This window comes from Diceros bicornis, chromosome 3 (genome assembly GCF_020826845.1).
Source record: "Diceros bicornis minor isolate mBicDic1 chromosome 3, mDicBic1.mat.cur, whole genome shotgun sequence".
In the NCBI taxonomy this organism is placed as follows: Eukaryota; Metazoa; Chordata; class Mammalia; order Perissodactyla; family Rhinocerotidae; genus Diceros; species Diceros bicornis.
Genome location: NC_080742.1, coordinates 48609643 through 48625229, shown reverse-complemented (window position 1 = coordinate 48625229; position 15587 = coordinate 48609643). Strand labels below are relative to the sequence as shown.

At 38.6% G+C, this 15587-nt stretch overlaps 2 protein-coding genes across 6 annotated transcripts in view; one reads left to right on the top strand and one right to left on the bottom strand.

The window, feature by feature from the left end:
- The window catches only part of IGF2BP3 (insulin like growth factor 2 mRNA binding protein 3), a 146190-nt gene extending 140178 nt beyond the window's left edge, over positions 1 to 6012 (top strand). For 4 of the 5 annotated variants that reach the window (XM_058527209.1, XM_058527205.1, XM_058527214.1 and 1 more), the window contains 3 exons: positions 2460 to 2591; positions 3299 to 3412; positions 3705 to 6012. In XM_058527209.1, the coding sequence (XP_058383192.1) occupies positions 2460 to 2591; positions 3299 to 3412; positions 3705 to 3803 (345 nt within the window). In that variant the 3' untranslated portion in view covers positions 3804 to 6012. Of the gene's footprint in view, positions 1 to 1085; positions 1150 to 2459; positions 2592 to 3298; positions 3413 to 3704 lie in introns of those variants that run through there. The other variant, XM_058527216.1, reaches the window with a different exon arrangement.
- Positions 6013 to 6577: 565 nt separating this feature from the next.
- On the bottom strand, positions 6578 to 15302 carry MALSU1 (mitochondrial assembly of ribosomal large subunit 1). The gene is made up of 4 exons (XM_058527223.1): positions 15037 to 15302; positions 13611 to 13789; positions 8222 to 8303; positions 6578 to 6788 (listed from the first exon to the last, which is right to left on the bottom strand). Exons 1-4 carry the CDS (start codon positions 15290 to 15292, stop codon positions 6601 to 6603), a joined length of 705 nt encoding a protein of 234 aa, XP_058383206.1. The 5' UTR covers positions 15293 to 15302; the 3' UTR covers positions 6578 to 6600.
- Between the last annotated feature and the right edge of the window lie 285 nt (positions 15303 to 15587).

Sequence of the window (15587 nt, the reverse complement as noted above, 5' to 3'; positions counted from 1 at the left end):
ATTCATAAAACTAAGAACAGACCAGAAACATACCTAAAATTGCATTTCAAAAATTAACCAAAAGCCTTTGTTTTAATTTTGAGAGTTCTGTAATGGTTGTTGGGTTTATGTATCTCCCAAAGGAGAATTTGGTCAATGCCGTGTTATCACATGTGCAGGTGAGACATTAAGACTGAAATTTATAAACCCATCTGGTTAATATTCCTTGGAAAACTTGTTCCCAAATTTTTCCTCTTGTCCCTGAGAAGCCTTAACCTTGAATTACAATGCCCCCTTTTCCTCTTACCCTTGGATTAACTCTCTTAGCCCTTGTCCATAGTCTCTCCACAAATCACTCTAATCCTTTGAATTTCAGAGGTAGAAATGGCAGGAACTCTTGTGACATTTGTCATAGTATGAACCACTGCTCATGTTTCTTGGAGTTTGGGGCCTTTGGGGCTGGACTGCCTCTCATTGTCTACTGAGAGGTGGTATAGCGGTGATACAGGGCAGAGACTTGGCAGCCAGGCTGCTGGTTCAAATCCTGGCTCTACCATTTACTCGCTGCGTGACTTGGCAAGTTACTTAACCTTTCTCTGGCTAGTTCCTTATCTATAAAATGGGGATAAGAGCATGGTTTAAAAAAGGTTATAAGGTTTAAAAAATATATATAAAGTGCTTAGAACAGTGCCTGACACACAGTAAGCACCATATAAATGTGCTGGTGGTGGTTCAGCAGACTCTGGGTGGATCCAACTAAGACCCTGCCAAATCCTCCAATTCACAAATAAAACACACTTGTGAGTGTATGATTTCTCCCATAAAACTTAGTATGGGTGTCTTGCTTGCTATAGGTTAAAGCAACTACTGAATTCAAATGAAACTAATTTATCCAAAACCTATGTCTTTTTCCTACCACTTAATAGCTGTGTAATAGGACAACTCTTTAAGCTTAAGCCTTAGTTCTCTTAGCTCTAAAATGTGGCTAGTAACAGTGCCTACCTGTTCCCTCCTCCCCCCTTTTTAAACACTCACTTTCTTTGATCTCTATTTCCTATGGGCCATTTTTCACTAAAAATCCAAAGTTTTTTTTACTTCATTTACAGGAAGAACAGGAAACAAAAGGAGGTGCTTTGAGATGTGGGTGCAGTTGGCTAGGCTCAAACTCAGGTGAAGAAATTTACTCCCTCACACCAGCCTTGTGGTCCAGGCAGTTCAAATCATAAGTCAGAAATGTTGAAAACTGCTTCCTATCCTGAACCTACAGGGTCAGTCACTTTTAGTTTGAAATCTTAAAAGATAGATACAAACATCAATTATTGCATGTTTCTTGGTGCTGAGCTCTTACTATTTGATAAATGGAATTACTATCTTGTAACTCCTGTAATGGTTGTATGCTGGGAAATTCAAAGTTTGTTTCCCTGTATCCTCCAATGTTATACAGTTATCTTAAATGGAATATTTAAGCTATAATGCTTAAATCTCATTTATATGATCAGTGATAATCACAAATGATTTTACTTTAGAGATCTAACAACAGTAAACCTCCTAACCCATATTTTTTCTTATGAATTCAAGAGCTTCTGTTTTGGAGGATGATATATATCCCTAGTGTCCTTTGTGTCAATAGCTACATCTGTGGCCTGAGACTTTGAGGATGAAGGGAATATAGAGTACCAAAATGGATTGTTTTTTCTGTAATCCCCTAAAATGAGCTTATCATTTCTGTACCAATGAAAATATGTCTGATACTTTTTTGTGATTTGCCCTGGCAGCTTGTCAGATTAAACCAACTCTAACTTTACTTTGGTGTACACCAGAGCAAATTAGCAGTTGTACATAACAGGAGAGGTTTCTTATGTATAACTTCTAGTTGTATGCAGCATGTGACAGGATGTGTTGACTATACAAGTGTATGTTAACTTGATTTTGTAGCCTTGTTATTCAAAGTAGAAATCACTTGGCTAAGATGAAGAAACGTGTTTAAATAGAAAATATTTATCTCAGCAGGTTTCTCACTGGCCCATTTAGACACCAGCTTGGTTCTTGTGAGCCTGGCACAGCTGGCTCTGTAGTTCTTCCCCAGTTTCTTGCTCAAGAAAAATGCAATTACTTTCTTATTGCCAGCAGGAGAGGTTTTACCTTTCAGGACTTGGAGAGCAAATGGCCATTTGCCCACAAAAATTATCTATTTTTAGTTAGGCTGACAACTAACTGTCTTTAACTGTTTTTGTCAGAAGAATATGGTTTATTCTTGTTTCATCAGTCATTCAGTTGCCTTCTCTGTGATGTGTAGTTATTCTCAGCCTTTTCAAGGTCTTCCTAATTTCTCTGTGTCTTATGTGACCTTCAACAATCTATCAAATGCAGATGTATCACTGCAAAGGGCTATTGCAGGGGATTTGGGCCATCTTTAAAGTTAATGGACGTTTTGTGTTTCCTACATGAATGACACTGATAGGATATGTTCTCATCTGTAGGCTCAGGGAAGAATTTATGGAAAAATTAAAGAAGAAAACTTTGTTAGTCCTAAAGAAGAGGTGAAACTTGAAGCTCATATCAGAGTGCCATCCTTTGCTGCTGGCAGAGTTATTGGAAAAGGAGGCAAAACGGCAAGTACTTCAGCAAAACCTGTGCACAGTGGTATGAAAGGGAAAGCGTTGAAAGGTACTTAGGAGTTCCAAGTCCCTGAATTTTGGCTAATTTATAAAAAGCAGGACCATCTGGGCCAAGGTTTGGAGAAGACTGCCTTTTGTTCCTCTTATCTGAGTGTTGGTGCCAGCCACTAGTGACAGTAATGCCTTTCTTTCAGAGCACTTTGTGTGAGAGGACTGTCTCATTTATAAGGGGCATTTAGCATTTTTCTGTTGATATAACTTAAACTTTTTATTTTTATTGCTCAATGACATGGAAAGAAAATTTTTAAAAATTTCATTTACCTGTATAACTTGTACCTTTATAACAAAGAAGCAAAGGGTTTCCAGTTTCTCTTTAACACATGTAACTTCTAAGTCGTTTTCAAAGCTATTTACAATTTTGAAGTGATTCAGAGTGTACACTTTGGAATCAGACTTTCAGGATTTGAATCTGGTTCTGCCATTTACTCGTGTAATTTTGGGCAAGTCAATTTCTTTGGCTAAGCCTTAGTTTTAATCACCTTGAAATGGAGACAATACTAATAACCTGACAGAATTATTAGTGGATTAGATGAAATTTGTAAAGCCATAGCTAGTGTTTGGTATACAGCAAGTGCTCAGGAAATGGTAATTAAAAAAACAAACAAACTCAACTTATCGTGATTTGTATTTATCTTTTTCAGGTGAACGAGCTCCAAAATTTGTCAAGTGCAGAAGTTGTTGTCCCTCGTGACCAGACGCCTGATGAGAATGACCAAGTGGTTGTTAAAATAACTGGTCACTTCTATGCTTGCCAGGCAAGTGGGCTCTAATGTTGATAAGCAAGCTCTTTTACTTTTTTCTCAAATGGAAGCAATTCTCCCATGGGTCCCCCAACCCCATATAAATATTTAAGGTTGTTTGGTGCTTAACACTTTTAATCCCCCTTTTAGCAGGTGATTTCAGAGACTCTACTAGCAAACTAAACTAATTAGTATGTATCTTTAATCTTTAAGTAAATTTCTATTTGAAGTTGTTGAAATGGAAGAGTAAAATAACTTGAAGTAACTTTTGATCAGGTAGAAATTTCAAAGCTCTCTCCTTTTGCAGGTTGCCCAGAGAAAAATTCAGGAAATTCTGACTCAGGTAAAGCAGCACCAACAGCAGAAAGCTCTGCAAAGTGGACCACCTCAGTCAAGACGGAAGTAAAGGCTCAGGAAACAGCCTACCACAGAGGCAGATGCCAAACCAAAGACAGATTGCTTAACCAACAGACGGGCGCTGAACCCCCATCCAGAATCACATGCACAAGTTTTTACCTAGCCAGTTGTTTCTGAGGACCAGGCAACTTTCGAACTCCTGTCTCTGTGAGAATGTATACTTTATGCTCTCTGAAATGTATGACACCCAGCTTTAAAAAAAAAAAAAAAATAAGGGGGGGAGGGAGGGAAAGAGAGGAGCTCTGCACTTCCCTTTTGTTGTATTCTCAGTATAACAAATAGTCTAATTTTTCTTAATATTCCCCCATAATGCCAGAAATTGGCTTAATGATGCAGTCACTAAATTCATCAAATAAAAATAGATTACTCCTAAGTCCAATTGTTACAATTGGGTCAGAACAGAATTATTACAGGAACTTAAATGTGAAGCTATTAGCAGAGAAAAACTATTCTGTTTTATTATCTAACACTAACATGAATAACCTAAGGGAAGTGCTTGAATGGTGGTGGCAGGGGTATTAAACGTGCATTTTTTACTCAACTACCTCAGGTATTCAGTAATGCAATGAAAGCAAATTTTTTTTTTTTTTGAAAATTTTATATACTTTATAAAGATAAAAGTCCAACAGTTTTTTAAAAAATAAAATTTAATTAGGTAACAGGCAAATAACTGAGAAAAAAAAGTTACTTCTCGCTGGTTACAGTAAAGCTGGAAAATTAATTTCAGGTTTTTTGAGGCTTTTGACACAGTTATTAGTTTGCAAATCCAATAAATGTTCAATGATATGGAGCAGTGCCTATATTTGGAGAGCAGCAATACCATTTATTTTTTCGTTTATGGTAGGGAAAGTTTTTGATGGTACTAACAGAGCAAAGTGGTTGCAGGAGGTTTTGGAACGGCTAGTTGAAATGGTTTCAGGAGACTTCAGTTTTTTTGTTCAGCTACGTGATTGAATGCATAAATGCTTTGTGCTTTTGACTATCACTACCTAAAGAAAGTACATCAGTGAAAAGATGCAGCCCCTGTGGACTTGAATCTGATTGGCAAAAACCAAGCTTCAGCTTGTCTTACAAGATGCTTAGTTTGCCAATCCACTTCAGACCAGATGGTCTATACTTTGAGCAGACTTCAAAAGAATTGCTTTGTGAAGACCAATGGGGCAGTCAGATGGGGTGACAGTGTTTAAAGGCAATAAAAGGCTACATCTCCATGTGCCAGGCACAGTCATGAGCCTCACTAAGCTATTTTGAAGATTTTTAAAACAATGATAAATCAAGAGAAATCAAAGGCCACCTAAAATATCACATAAAATGCAGCAGGATTTCTGTATTCTCTGCAACCAGTTATTTGATAATAAGTCAAGAGGTAGGGAATACAAGCAAATAATTTTTGGAATATAATTTGAATGACTGTGATACAACACTTGACCTTTGATACTGAACTCATTTGCCCATTCCTTAGCTTGATGGCAAAGCCCCGGGATGTACAATTATGTGGGTGTGGGTGGTCTCCAAGGCCACGCTGCTCTGAGAATTGTTTCTGTGTTTCTTTTGTTCATTAAATGATCACAGTCATCATATTACACTGATCTAAAGGGCATATATAATAACCCTTGAAAAAAATCATTTTGCCTCATTCGTATTTCAAGATGAATTTCTACACAGGCTCATTTTTCTGAAGATCACCTTATCAATTAGACACTCTGAAAATGACTTGAAATGTTTTCCTAAATGTTTTCAGAAAACCAGTTTATTTTGTAGTTTTAGCCAAAAAGTGCCCTTCTGTCACTGAATTCATCTAACAATTCATAATTTTTTTTCATACAATGAATTGCTAAAAAAAAATCATGGACTGGCTTTCTGGTTGGATTTCAGGTGAGATGCACTTAAGGCCAGAGCTCTTTCTTAGTATTTGATTTTTCCAATATTTGTTTTTTGTGGTTTTTTTATACAGATAGGTGCTACATTTATATCTGCTGGTTTAAATTGTCATCTTTCACTTCTAGCCTTTTAGTATGGCAAATCATATTTTACTTTCAATTAAGCATTGGTAATGGAGTATCTGGTAATAGGTAGGAAATAATTCTGTAATTGAGTTTTGTACTCACCGCATATGGATCATTCCTCAACTGTAATGTGCCCCAAATGCAGCTTCATTTTCCAGATACCTTGATGCAGAATAAAGTTTTTCATCATTAGGTGCAGCGTGGTATGTACTATGTTTTATTTCTGGTTTTTCAAATAAATGTGAATGTTCTGAATTTAGTCAAACTATAAACTTGAATAGATTTTTAGTAATACTATGTCAGTCTCAAGGTAAGCACCAATATCTCCTAGTAAATTATTTTCTCCATCTCATGGTACTTACTGTGAACCTTGGTAACACTGTTGCATATGAACTAAAAACTATAGGTTTTAAGTAATAGGACCAGTGGGGTGGTTATGTTTTTTGCTTTATTTTATAAAAATTTTGGCTATTCCATTCTACAGAATAAGATTTAAGCAAAATTAAACTCTGAGCAGAGAGCCTGAGTTAAGCACAGGGGTCAGTGCTAACTCCAGGAAATCCTGCTGGGATCTCAGGTATAAATTTTAGTTTCAACGTACTGATTCTTGCTGTGAGAATTAGCTCATTTACCTACCATTTCCACATGTCAGTTAGAATGAGTGCCCATAGTTAAGACCTGTTTTGACAACAATCTAACGAACGAGACAGGGTTTAGAAGCTATATTTTTAAGAAGTGACTCAATCCAAATCTGAAATGACTAAAGCAGTTTATATCATTTTATTCATATTTGACCTCTACTGGAGTCAGGGATGAAGTGTCATCTTCTATTCCAAGAATGAAGTCTTCAGGTAATGTCTCAGGTGCTATCTGAGCTAACTGGTCATCGTAAGAACGTAGGGTCCATAATTTCTCTAATTCATAGGTTTCTCTGGCTTCTGGAAGCATCAAATGAATCACCATGTTGCCTATCAAGGACAGATAAGAGTTACAACGAAGCAGCAGTTCATTTGCTTTTATTCTTGTGATCTCACAAACCTCTGTGACAATTAGAGCACTGGTTCTCAAAGTGTGGACTTCAGATTGGCACCACCTGGGAACTTGTTAGAACTGCCAATTGTGGACCCCATCCTGCAAAAATACCGCAGAAGCGATGCTGTGCTTTTTCTCAGGGCATCATACAAGAGGCACATGATGTCAATATGTCACCTTACTGGTGATGTTAACTTTAGCCAAGTGACTAAAGGTGGGGTCTGTCAGGTTTCTCTGGGGACACAATTCTCCATAGGTATCACATTTCTGCACATCCTCTGAGGAAAGCACTGACTGCCTTTTGTTCTGGACTATCTTTTCAAGGATGTCTGTATGGCAAAGAGTCTCAGAAAGAGATACCATCTCCCTCCAGGTCAAAGAGCAGGTGTCCTTACAGCAGTGGTTCTCAATCAGAGACATTTTTGATTTTCAGAATTGAGGGGTAGAGAGGTGAAGGGATACTGCTAAACATTCTACAATGCAAAGGATATTCCTCCCACCCCCATCAGAATTATCTGCTCAAAAACGTTAATAGTGACAGAGCTGAGAAACCCTGACTTACAGCCTTGGCAGAAGAAGTGTCTTCCACCAGAGCAAATGCAGGCCTACTTTCCTGCCCATTATAAAAGATGTGGATACCCTAATGTCAGCGTTCCTCTCTTAGAACTGTGTGCAGGTGTCATCTGGTCCTGTGTTGCTCTACAGAAGCTGGGGCTCAGGGAACCTGGTGCAAAATTGCCACTGCTGGCTACTGCTATTGCTGTGAGTAATTAACTGTCCTTCATCTCTAACCCTGGAATACTTTCGAGTCTTTTACCAGTACGCATGAAACTGGCCAGCTAACTTGTTAGCTTATAAGTAAGATAAAATCTCAGACCCTTCACAGTTCTTGACAGTTACTGTTTTTCCCTTTGTAATAAGTATCTTGTGGGGAAATACTTTCAAACTATGTATACATTAATGCTCAAATTCATTAGGTCTTTTCAAAATTCCAGTCCTCTGCTCTTGCCCTTTCCTGTGCCTAGAATGCCCTTCCCCTTCACCTGATCTGAGTTATTTAAGGCCAAGGTTACATGTACTCCAAGCCTTCTACCACCTCTAAGAGATCTCTCCCATTTCTACCACATTATCCATTCTGTTCTCACCATCTTTCTGACCTGTATGGCTAGTAATATATATACCAGGTTAGGCGAGGATTTCATATGTGAATAAGACCACCTGGGTTATAACTAAATAAAACTATTTTAAATTTCAAAAATTTTACATGGAAAAACTCAGCAATTTGATCTCACTCCTTTTGCAACTGAAAATAGTTCAAGATTAGCGTAATACCAAATGTTTATTTGTAAAACGTGCCAAAATAACTTACCAAAGTCCACACACAGCCAGTCATCAGTGTCCTTCCCTTCGATCTTAACATGAGGCTCACTTTTACATTTCAGGTATTTGTACTGAAAAAAGCCAGGTCATATATTAAAGGGAGAGGGGATGGGGAAAGTGTCTGCTGTTACTGAAGGAATGGAGGTATTTTTCTTGGTCTTAATTTGGGAACTAGCTTACTCATTCCTCATAGCTATACTCTGCCCCATAATTAATAACACAGGGAAACTATTTCCCCCCTAAATCCTATCCATCTCCTTCTATACCTCAATCCTGAATTCTCCTGCCCAAGCCCTCTGACAGGGCCATCCTACTTCTTCACAAAGGCATCTCTGAGGCCTAAGCTCACTCAACATCTGGTCCTCACCTATATCATCCCTTCTGTCCATCCCAGCTTCCCTTCACTCTCAGGGAAGTAGATGCTGCCTTCCTGTGTTAAGGCTATATCTTCTCAGTTCTATTGATTCCATCTCATCTACCTTCAAGACAATATTAATGGGGTTTTACCTCATGTCTGTATTCCCAACAGATCCCATGAATGGTCTAAAACAACAAATATACTAATATCAGGCAAAATAGACTAAGTCAAAAACTATTAAAAGAGACAAAGGATATTATATAATAATAAAAGGGTCAAGTAACCAAAATGATAACAATTATAAACATACATCACCAAAAATTAGAGCTCCTAAACACATGAAACAAACTGACAGAATTGAAGGGAGAAATAGATGGCAACACAATAACATAGGAGACTCAATATCCCATTTTCAATAATGGATAGAACAACCAGACAGAAGATCAATAAGGAAATATAGGTCTTTGAACAAATACTACAGAGCAATTAGACCTAACAGATATTAACAGAACATTCTGCCCAACAACAGCAGAATACACATTTTTCTCAAGTGCACATGGAACATTCTCCCGGATAGATCATATGTTAGGCCACAAAACAAGTCTTAATAAATTTTTAAAAACTGAAATCATATATATTTTCTGATCACAATGAAACTAGAAATCAACAGAAGGAAAACTAGAAAATCCACAAATATGTGGAAATTAAACAACACACTTTTAAGAAACCAATGAGTCAAAGAAACCACAAAGGAAATTAGAAAATATCTTGAGACAAATGAAATTAAAACACAACATACCAAAACTTAGGGAAGCAGTGAAAGCAGTGCTAAGAGGGAAATCAAGATCTATAAATGCTTACATGTAAAAAGAAAGTTCCCAAATGAACAACTTAAATTTACACCTTCAAGAATGAGGAAATGAAAAACAAATAAAGCTAGCAGAAGGAAGGAAACAATGAGCAGAGAAAAACAGACAAAAATCAATGAAACCAAGATTTGGGTCTTCAAAAAGATCAATGAAATAGACAAATCTTTAGCTCGACTGAATAAGAAAAAAATAGAAGACCCAAATAACTAAAATCAGAAACAAGCAAGGGGACATCACTTAGAGAAATAAAAAGGACCTATAAGAGTACTATGAACAACTGCATGCCAACAAACTGGATAACCCAGATGAAATGGACAAATTCCTAGAAACACAACCTACCAAGACTGAATCATGAAGAAACAGAAATTCTGAATAAACCAATTCAGTAATAGTAATGAGATTGAATCAGTAATCAAAAACTTTCCAACACATTTCTATCAATTAAAAAAAGGAGAACATAGAGAGGGGGAAAAAAACTCAACCAAGAAAAAGAAAAGCCCTGGACCAGATGGCTTCACTGGTAAATTTTACCAAATAGTTAAACAAAAGCTAACAGAAATTCTTCTTAAACTCTTCCAAAAAATTGAAGAGGAGGGAACACTTCCTAACTCATTCTATGAGACTAGCATTACTCTGATACCAAGGCCAAACAAAGACACTATAAGAAAACTAGATCAATATCCTTGATGAATACTGATACAAAAATCCTCAATAAAATACTAAGAACCAAACTCAACAGCATATTAAATGAATTATACGCCACAACCAAGTGGGATTTATTCCTGGAATGTAAGGATGGTTCCACATGAAAATAGATCAATGTAATAAACCATATTAACAAAATGAAGGACAAAAACTACAGGATCATCTCAAATTTATGTAATAAAAGCATCTGACAAAATTCAACAACCTTTCATGATAAAAACACTCATACCTCAAGATAATAAAGGCCATATATGAAAAGCCCACAGATATTATACTCAATGGCAAAAGAATGAGTTTTTCCTCTTAGATCAGGAACAAGACAAGAATGCCCACTTTAGCCACTTCTATTCAACATAGTACTAGAAGTTTTAGAGCAATTAGAGCAAGGAAAAAAAAGGTTACCAAATTAGAACGGAAGAAATAAAATTATCTCTCTTCACAGATGATATGATCTTATATGTAGAAAACCCTAAAGATTCCACACACAAAAACACTGTTAGAACTAATAAATGAATTCAGCAAAGTTGCAGGATACAAAATCAACATGCAAAATCCAGCTGTGTTTCTATACACTAACAATGAGCAAGCTGAAAAGGAAATTAAAACAATTCTGTTTACAATAGAATCAAAAAGAATAAAATACTTAGAAATAAACTTAACCACAGAGGCAAAAGACTTGTACACAGAAAATTATAAAATGTTGCTGAAGAAATTAAAGACGACACCAATAAATAGACACCCTGTATACATGGATTGTAAAGATGTCAATACTACCCAAAGCTAGGTACAAATTCAATGCAATCGCTATCAAAATCCCAATGACTTTTTTTTTGCAAAAATAAAAAAAAACCATCCTAAAACGTATATGTAATCTAAAAGGGACTCCAAATAGCCAAAAACAATCTTGAAAAGGAAGAACACAGTTGCAGCTCTCAAACTGTAGTAAAATTTCAAAGCTTACTACAAAGCTGTAATAATCAAAACAGTGATCAAAATAGACATACAGACCAATAATAAATAAAATAAAGAGCCCATATAGTCAAATGATTTTCAACAAAGGTGCCAAATTCATTCAATGGGGAAAGGGCAGTCTTGTCAACAAATGGTGCTGGGAAAACTAGATAGCCACATACAAGAGAATGAAACTGGACCCTTACCTTACACATCTACAAAAACTCAAAATGGATCAAAGAAAGACCTAAATGTTAAGACTAAAACTATAAAACTCTTAGAAGAAAACACAGTAGAAAAGTTTCATGACATTCAATTTGGCAATGATTTCTTGGATATGACACCAAAGGCACAGGCAACAACAACAAAATAGATATATTGGACTTTATCAAAATTAAAAAGTTTTGTGCATCAAACGACACTATCAACAGAGTGTAAAGGCAACCTATAGAATGGAAGAAATAGTTGCAAATCACATATTTGATATGGGATTAATATCCAAAATATATAGATAACTCCTACGACTTCACAACAAAAAAGCAACCTGATTAAAACATGGGCAAAGAACTTGAAAAGGCATGTCTCCAAAGATATACAAATGGCCAATAAGCACATGAAAAGATGCTCAACATCACTAATCAATAGGGAAATGCAAATCAAAACCACAACCAGATACCACTTCATACCCATTAGGATTACTATTATCAACAAACCAGAAAATAAGTGTTGGCAAAGATGTGGAGAAATTGGAACCCTTGTGAACTGCTGCTGGGAATGTAAAGTGGTATAGCCACTATGGAAAAGAGTATGTTGGTTCCTCAAAAAATTAAAAATAGAATTACCATGATCCAGCAATTCTGCTTCTGAAATTAAAAGGAGGGACATGAACAGATATTTCTACACTCATGTTTATAGCAGCATTATTCACAATAACCAAAAGGTGAAAGCAACCCAAATGTCCATCAATGGATGAATAGATAAAATGTGGTATAGACATACAATAAAATAAATATTCAGCCTTAAAAAGAAGGAAATTCTGACACATGCTACAACATGGATGAACCTTGAAAACATGCTAAGTGAAATAAGCCAGTCACACAAGGACAAATATGGTATGATTCCACTCATATGAAGTACTTAAACTAGACAAATTCATAAAGACAAAAAGCAGAATGGTGGTTGCCAGGGACTGGTGGGGAGGGAGAATGGGAAGTTATTGCTTAATATGTACAGAGTTTCGGTTCTGCAAGATGAAAAGCGTTCTGCAGATGGATGGTGGTAATAGTTGCACAACGTGAATAGAATAACTATACACTTAAAAATGTCTTAAAATGTTAAGTTTTACGTTATGTATATTTTACCACAAACAACAACAAAATACTTTGTATTTTTCTCCTTGCTCATCTAAAATTTTTGTGAAAGTAATTTCTATTCCCTTGCCCTTCCTCTTCCACATAAACTTCTCTGAAAAACCTATCATTCTTTTTATATCTCCAAGTCCAACGGTCACTCCTAAGTGTTCATCTTACTCTGTCCCACTATTACATCTGACAGAGACCATGGGGCCCTGTCTTTTAACCCCTCTCCATGCCCTCTTGGTTCTCTGTCTGTCTCTCCAACTACCCCCTTTTTGGAATCTTCTTTTGCTCTGCCATGTTGCACCAGGGTTCTGTTTTCAGCCCCTTCTTATTTTACCACCCTTCTCTAGGCAATCTCAGCTATTCTTTTGGTCTTATCTGTCCCCTCTATGACCAATTTTCAACAAGGTGAGAGAGGTATGTTCCCCTGCAGAGTAGTATCAGAATCAGCTAAAGGCTTCCAAGTACATTTTCTTCCTCATTCTGATTCATATTCAGTCCAGTTGGAAAATGAATTGCCTTCCCTTTCCTCAACTAGACCTGTGAATTCGGAGGGTGAGGAATAAATCTTTTTATCTTCCCCATACCCAGCACAGTGCTTGGGAACACTGGACATGCTCAAACATTTGAATTAAACTCTAGGCTAGCACTGTCCAATAGAACTTTTTGCAATTACGGAAATGTTTTATGGTTGTGTTATCCAATATGATAGCCATTAGCCACATGTGGCCACTGAACACCTGAAATGTGCATAGTACAACTGAAGAAACGAATTTTTAATTTTAATTTATAATTGAACAGCCACATGTGGCTAGTGGTTACTACACTGGACAGTGCTGCTCTAGAAATCCCTCTGGGTTATACTGTCTTCTAGCCTGCCTCAGGTTATTTTTTATTTTTTTCCTTGTGGTCACAAGAGATAAGAATTAGAAATATCCTGACTCACTAGCACTAGATACTTGTCCCCATAACCTTTTACTATCAAAGAACATAGAACACTCATGCAAATTCTGAAAATCTGGGTTTCTTATATAATCTCATATGATGGGTTTACTTTTTAAGTGCTGTTCCTCAGCCTGATGCACTGACACTATTCCATTCTGTTAATAGTTCCAAAGAGAAAAGAAAGCATCCTACCATTTTCACAATGTAGTAGGCCATGGCATGTAAGTGTCGGGTGGAAGTTCCACTACCAATCACAAAGTAATCTGTATATTTCATTTCTGGAGGAACTTTGATCACACAAATGTCTCTTGCATTTTCTTGCCTCAGAAGTGAAACCAGCATATCGATGTCAAACTTGGGACCAGTATGATCTGAAATGCACAAAGATTTGATTGTGTCAGGTGGCCAAGTAGAAGACAGACACTGTACGCACCCAGAAACACAGGCAGCTGACAGTGAAACTGCTCCTCCGTGAGGGCGTTAAGATCTAAAATGTTTTAAAAGATAGCAGGGCCCGGGTCTCCTGGAAGTCGAAGCTGGGCAGTGGTTTCATATAGCACTGCTCAACTTTTATGAGAAAGGTGCTCAGGTTACACAGAACCACCAGACATCCTTTCCTATAGCCACATGCAAGTAGAACCATACATCAGCAACAAATGACTTTCTGTTCACCGGTACTTGCGGAAATGAGCAAAACACCTCAAACACAGAACTGCTACACAAAGCAAGAAAAACAGCAGCACAAGCTGGGGAGGTGGTGATATCCTGGGGTATATTAAACTGAATCCCAGCCATAAGGGGTCACAGAACTAGAACTGTGAGCTGGAAGGGCTCTTAGGTAGTGTCTGGTCCACAACCTTCACTTGAGGGATGAAGAAAGAAGCCTAGCAGAACAAGTGTGGCCACAAATCAACCCACAGAGCTAAAATATTAACAGCTATTCTCATTTTGAACCCTCAGGTTTTTCTTAAAAGCCATTTGGGTTATGTAACAACTGTTATCTTTGAAAATCTAATTTCTTTTCTGTAGAGATTTAGATATTCTGTTCTTCACCTTGGAGTATTAGAGCCTGTAAATTTATAGATCTCTTAAGTTCTGAAGCTGACTCCCAAGGCCCTAGTGACTAAGTCCACTACGACCTCTCTCTTACACTCTATCTTTTCACAGATGTGATCTGTTTACCATCTCTCAAGTTTCTAAAAACTTACAATAACTAGCGGACCTAAACCGGCCCCATCTCCTAGTAGCGCTTCCTACGCAGCCCCTGGCTCTTCCTCAGAATCCTCACGCCCCGACACTCTCGACAAGTCCATTTCTTGAGACCCTAGGAAGAGTGTGAAGCGGGATGAGGACGCTGAGATCGTAACGCCAAGGGTCCGGTGTGACCGTCCGGACCCCTGGGGTTTTGGAGACGTCAGTTCATCTCTGGGCCTTAACAGTTTCTTCACTGCGAAACAGCAAAGTTGACACCAACAACCTCTGAAGTCCCTTCCAGCTCTGGGGCTGTAGGAGTTTTGTGCCTCCAAAAGAAATGCATCAAGAGGGAACCTCAGAGCCTCCTCAGCTGGGACTTGGCTGCCTCGAGGGGGCCGCCGCCGCCCTCCTTCACGCCCGTTACCTGCTGTGCCTGACTCGGGGCGCCCCTCGCCGGCTGCCCGCTCCGCCAGCTCCTCCACGCCTGGCCCGCCATGCAGGCCGCGCGCACGGTCGGGGGCCAGGCAGGCCTGGCCGAGCCCTGGTCCCGTTGGAAACCGCCCCACGGCCAGCAGCTGAAGCCGGGGCCCCGCGCTTGCCGCTAGCCCTGCTCCCGGAAAGAGGGCCCTACGCCACAGCAGCGTGCCGAGGCGCCGCGCCACACAGCGCCCCGGCCCCATCGTCGTCGCCGCGCGTCGACTCACGGGGCGGGGCTTAACGGAGCCCGAGCAGGTTCTTCGGCTTTCGATTGGCCAGGTCAATGCGGCGCGGCCTGGAAAATCGACGTCAGATCGTGGGCGGGGCCAGGGGCTGAAGGCGGGGCCGTGAGCGGAGTCTGAAACCCGGCAGGGATGACGGTGACCCGGAAGGGATGATTAGCGATTAGGTTTTGTAGGAGTCGGAGGACTAGTATTTGCGCAACTAGCTTTGTCGTACGTCATAGTGACGCACTACGTCGTCTTTGTCTTTTTTTTC

Excerpts from the sequence above, each read along its gene's own strand:
- MALSU1 (XM_058527223.1), bottom strand. The coding sequence starts at position 15,292 with ATGGGGCCGGGGCGCTGTGTGGCGCGGCGCCTCGGCACGCTGCTGTGG. Across the intron at positions 13,790-15,036 it reads CCCCGAGTCAGGCACAGCAG|ATCATACTGGTCCCAAGTTT; the intron begins GTAACGGGCGTG and ends TGTGCATTTCAG. Across the intron at positions 8,304-13,610 it reads CCTACTACATTGTGAAAATG|TACAAATACCTGAAATGTAA; the intron begins GTAGGATGCTTT and ends GGCTTTTTTCAG.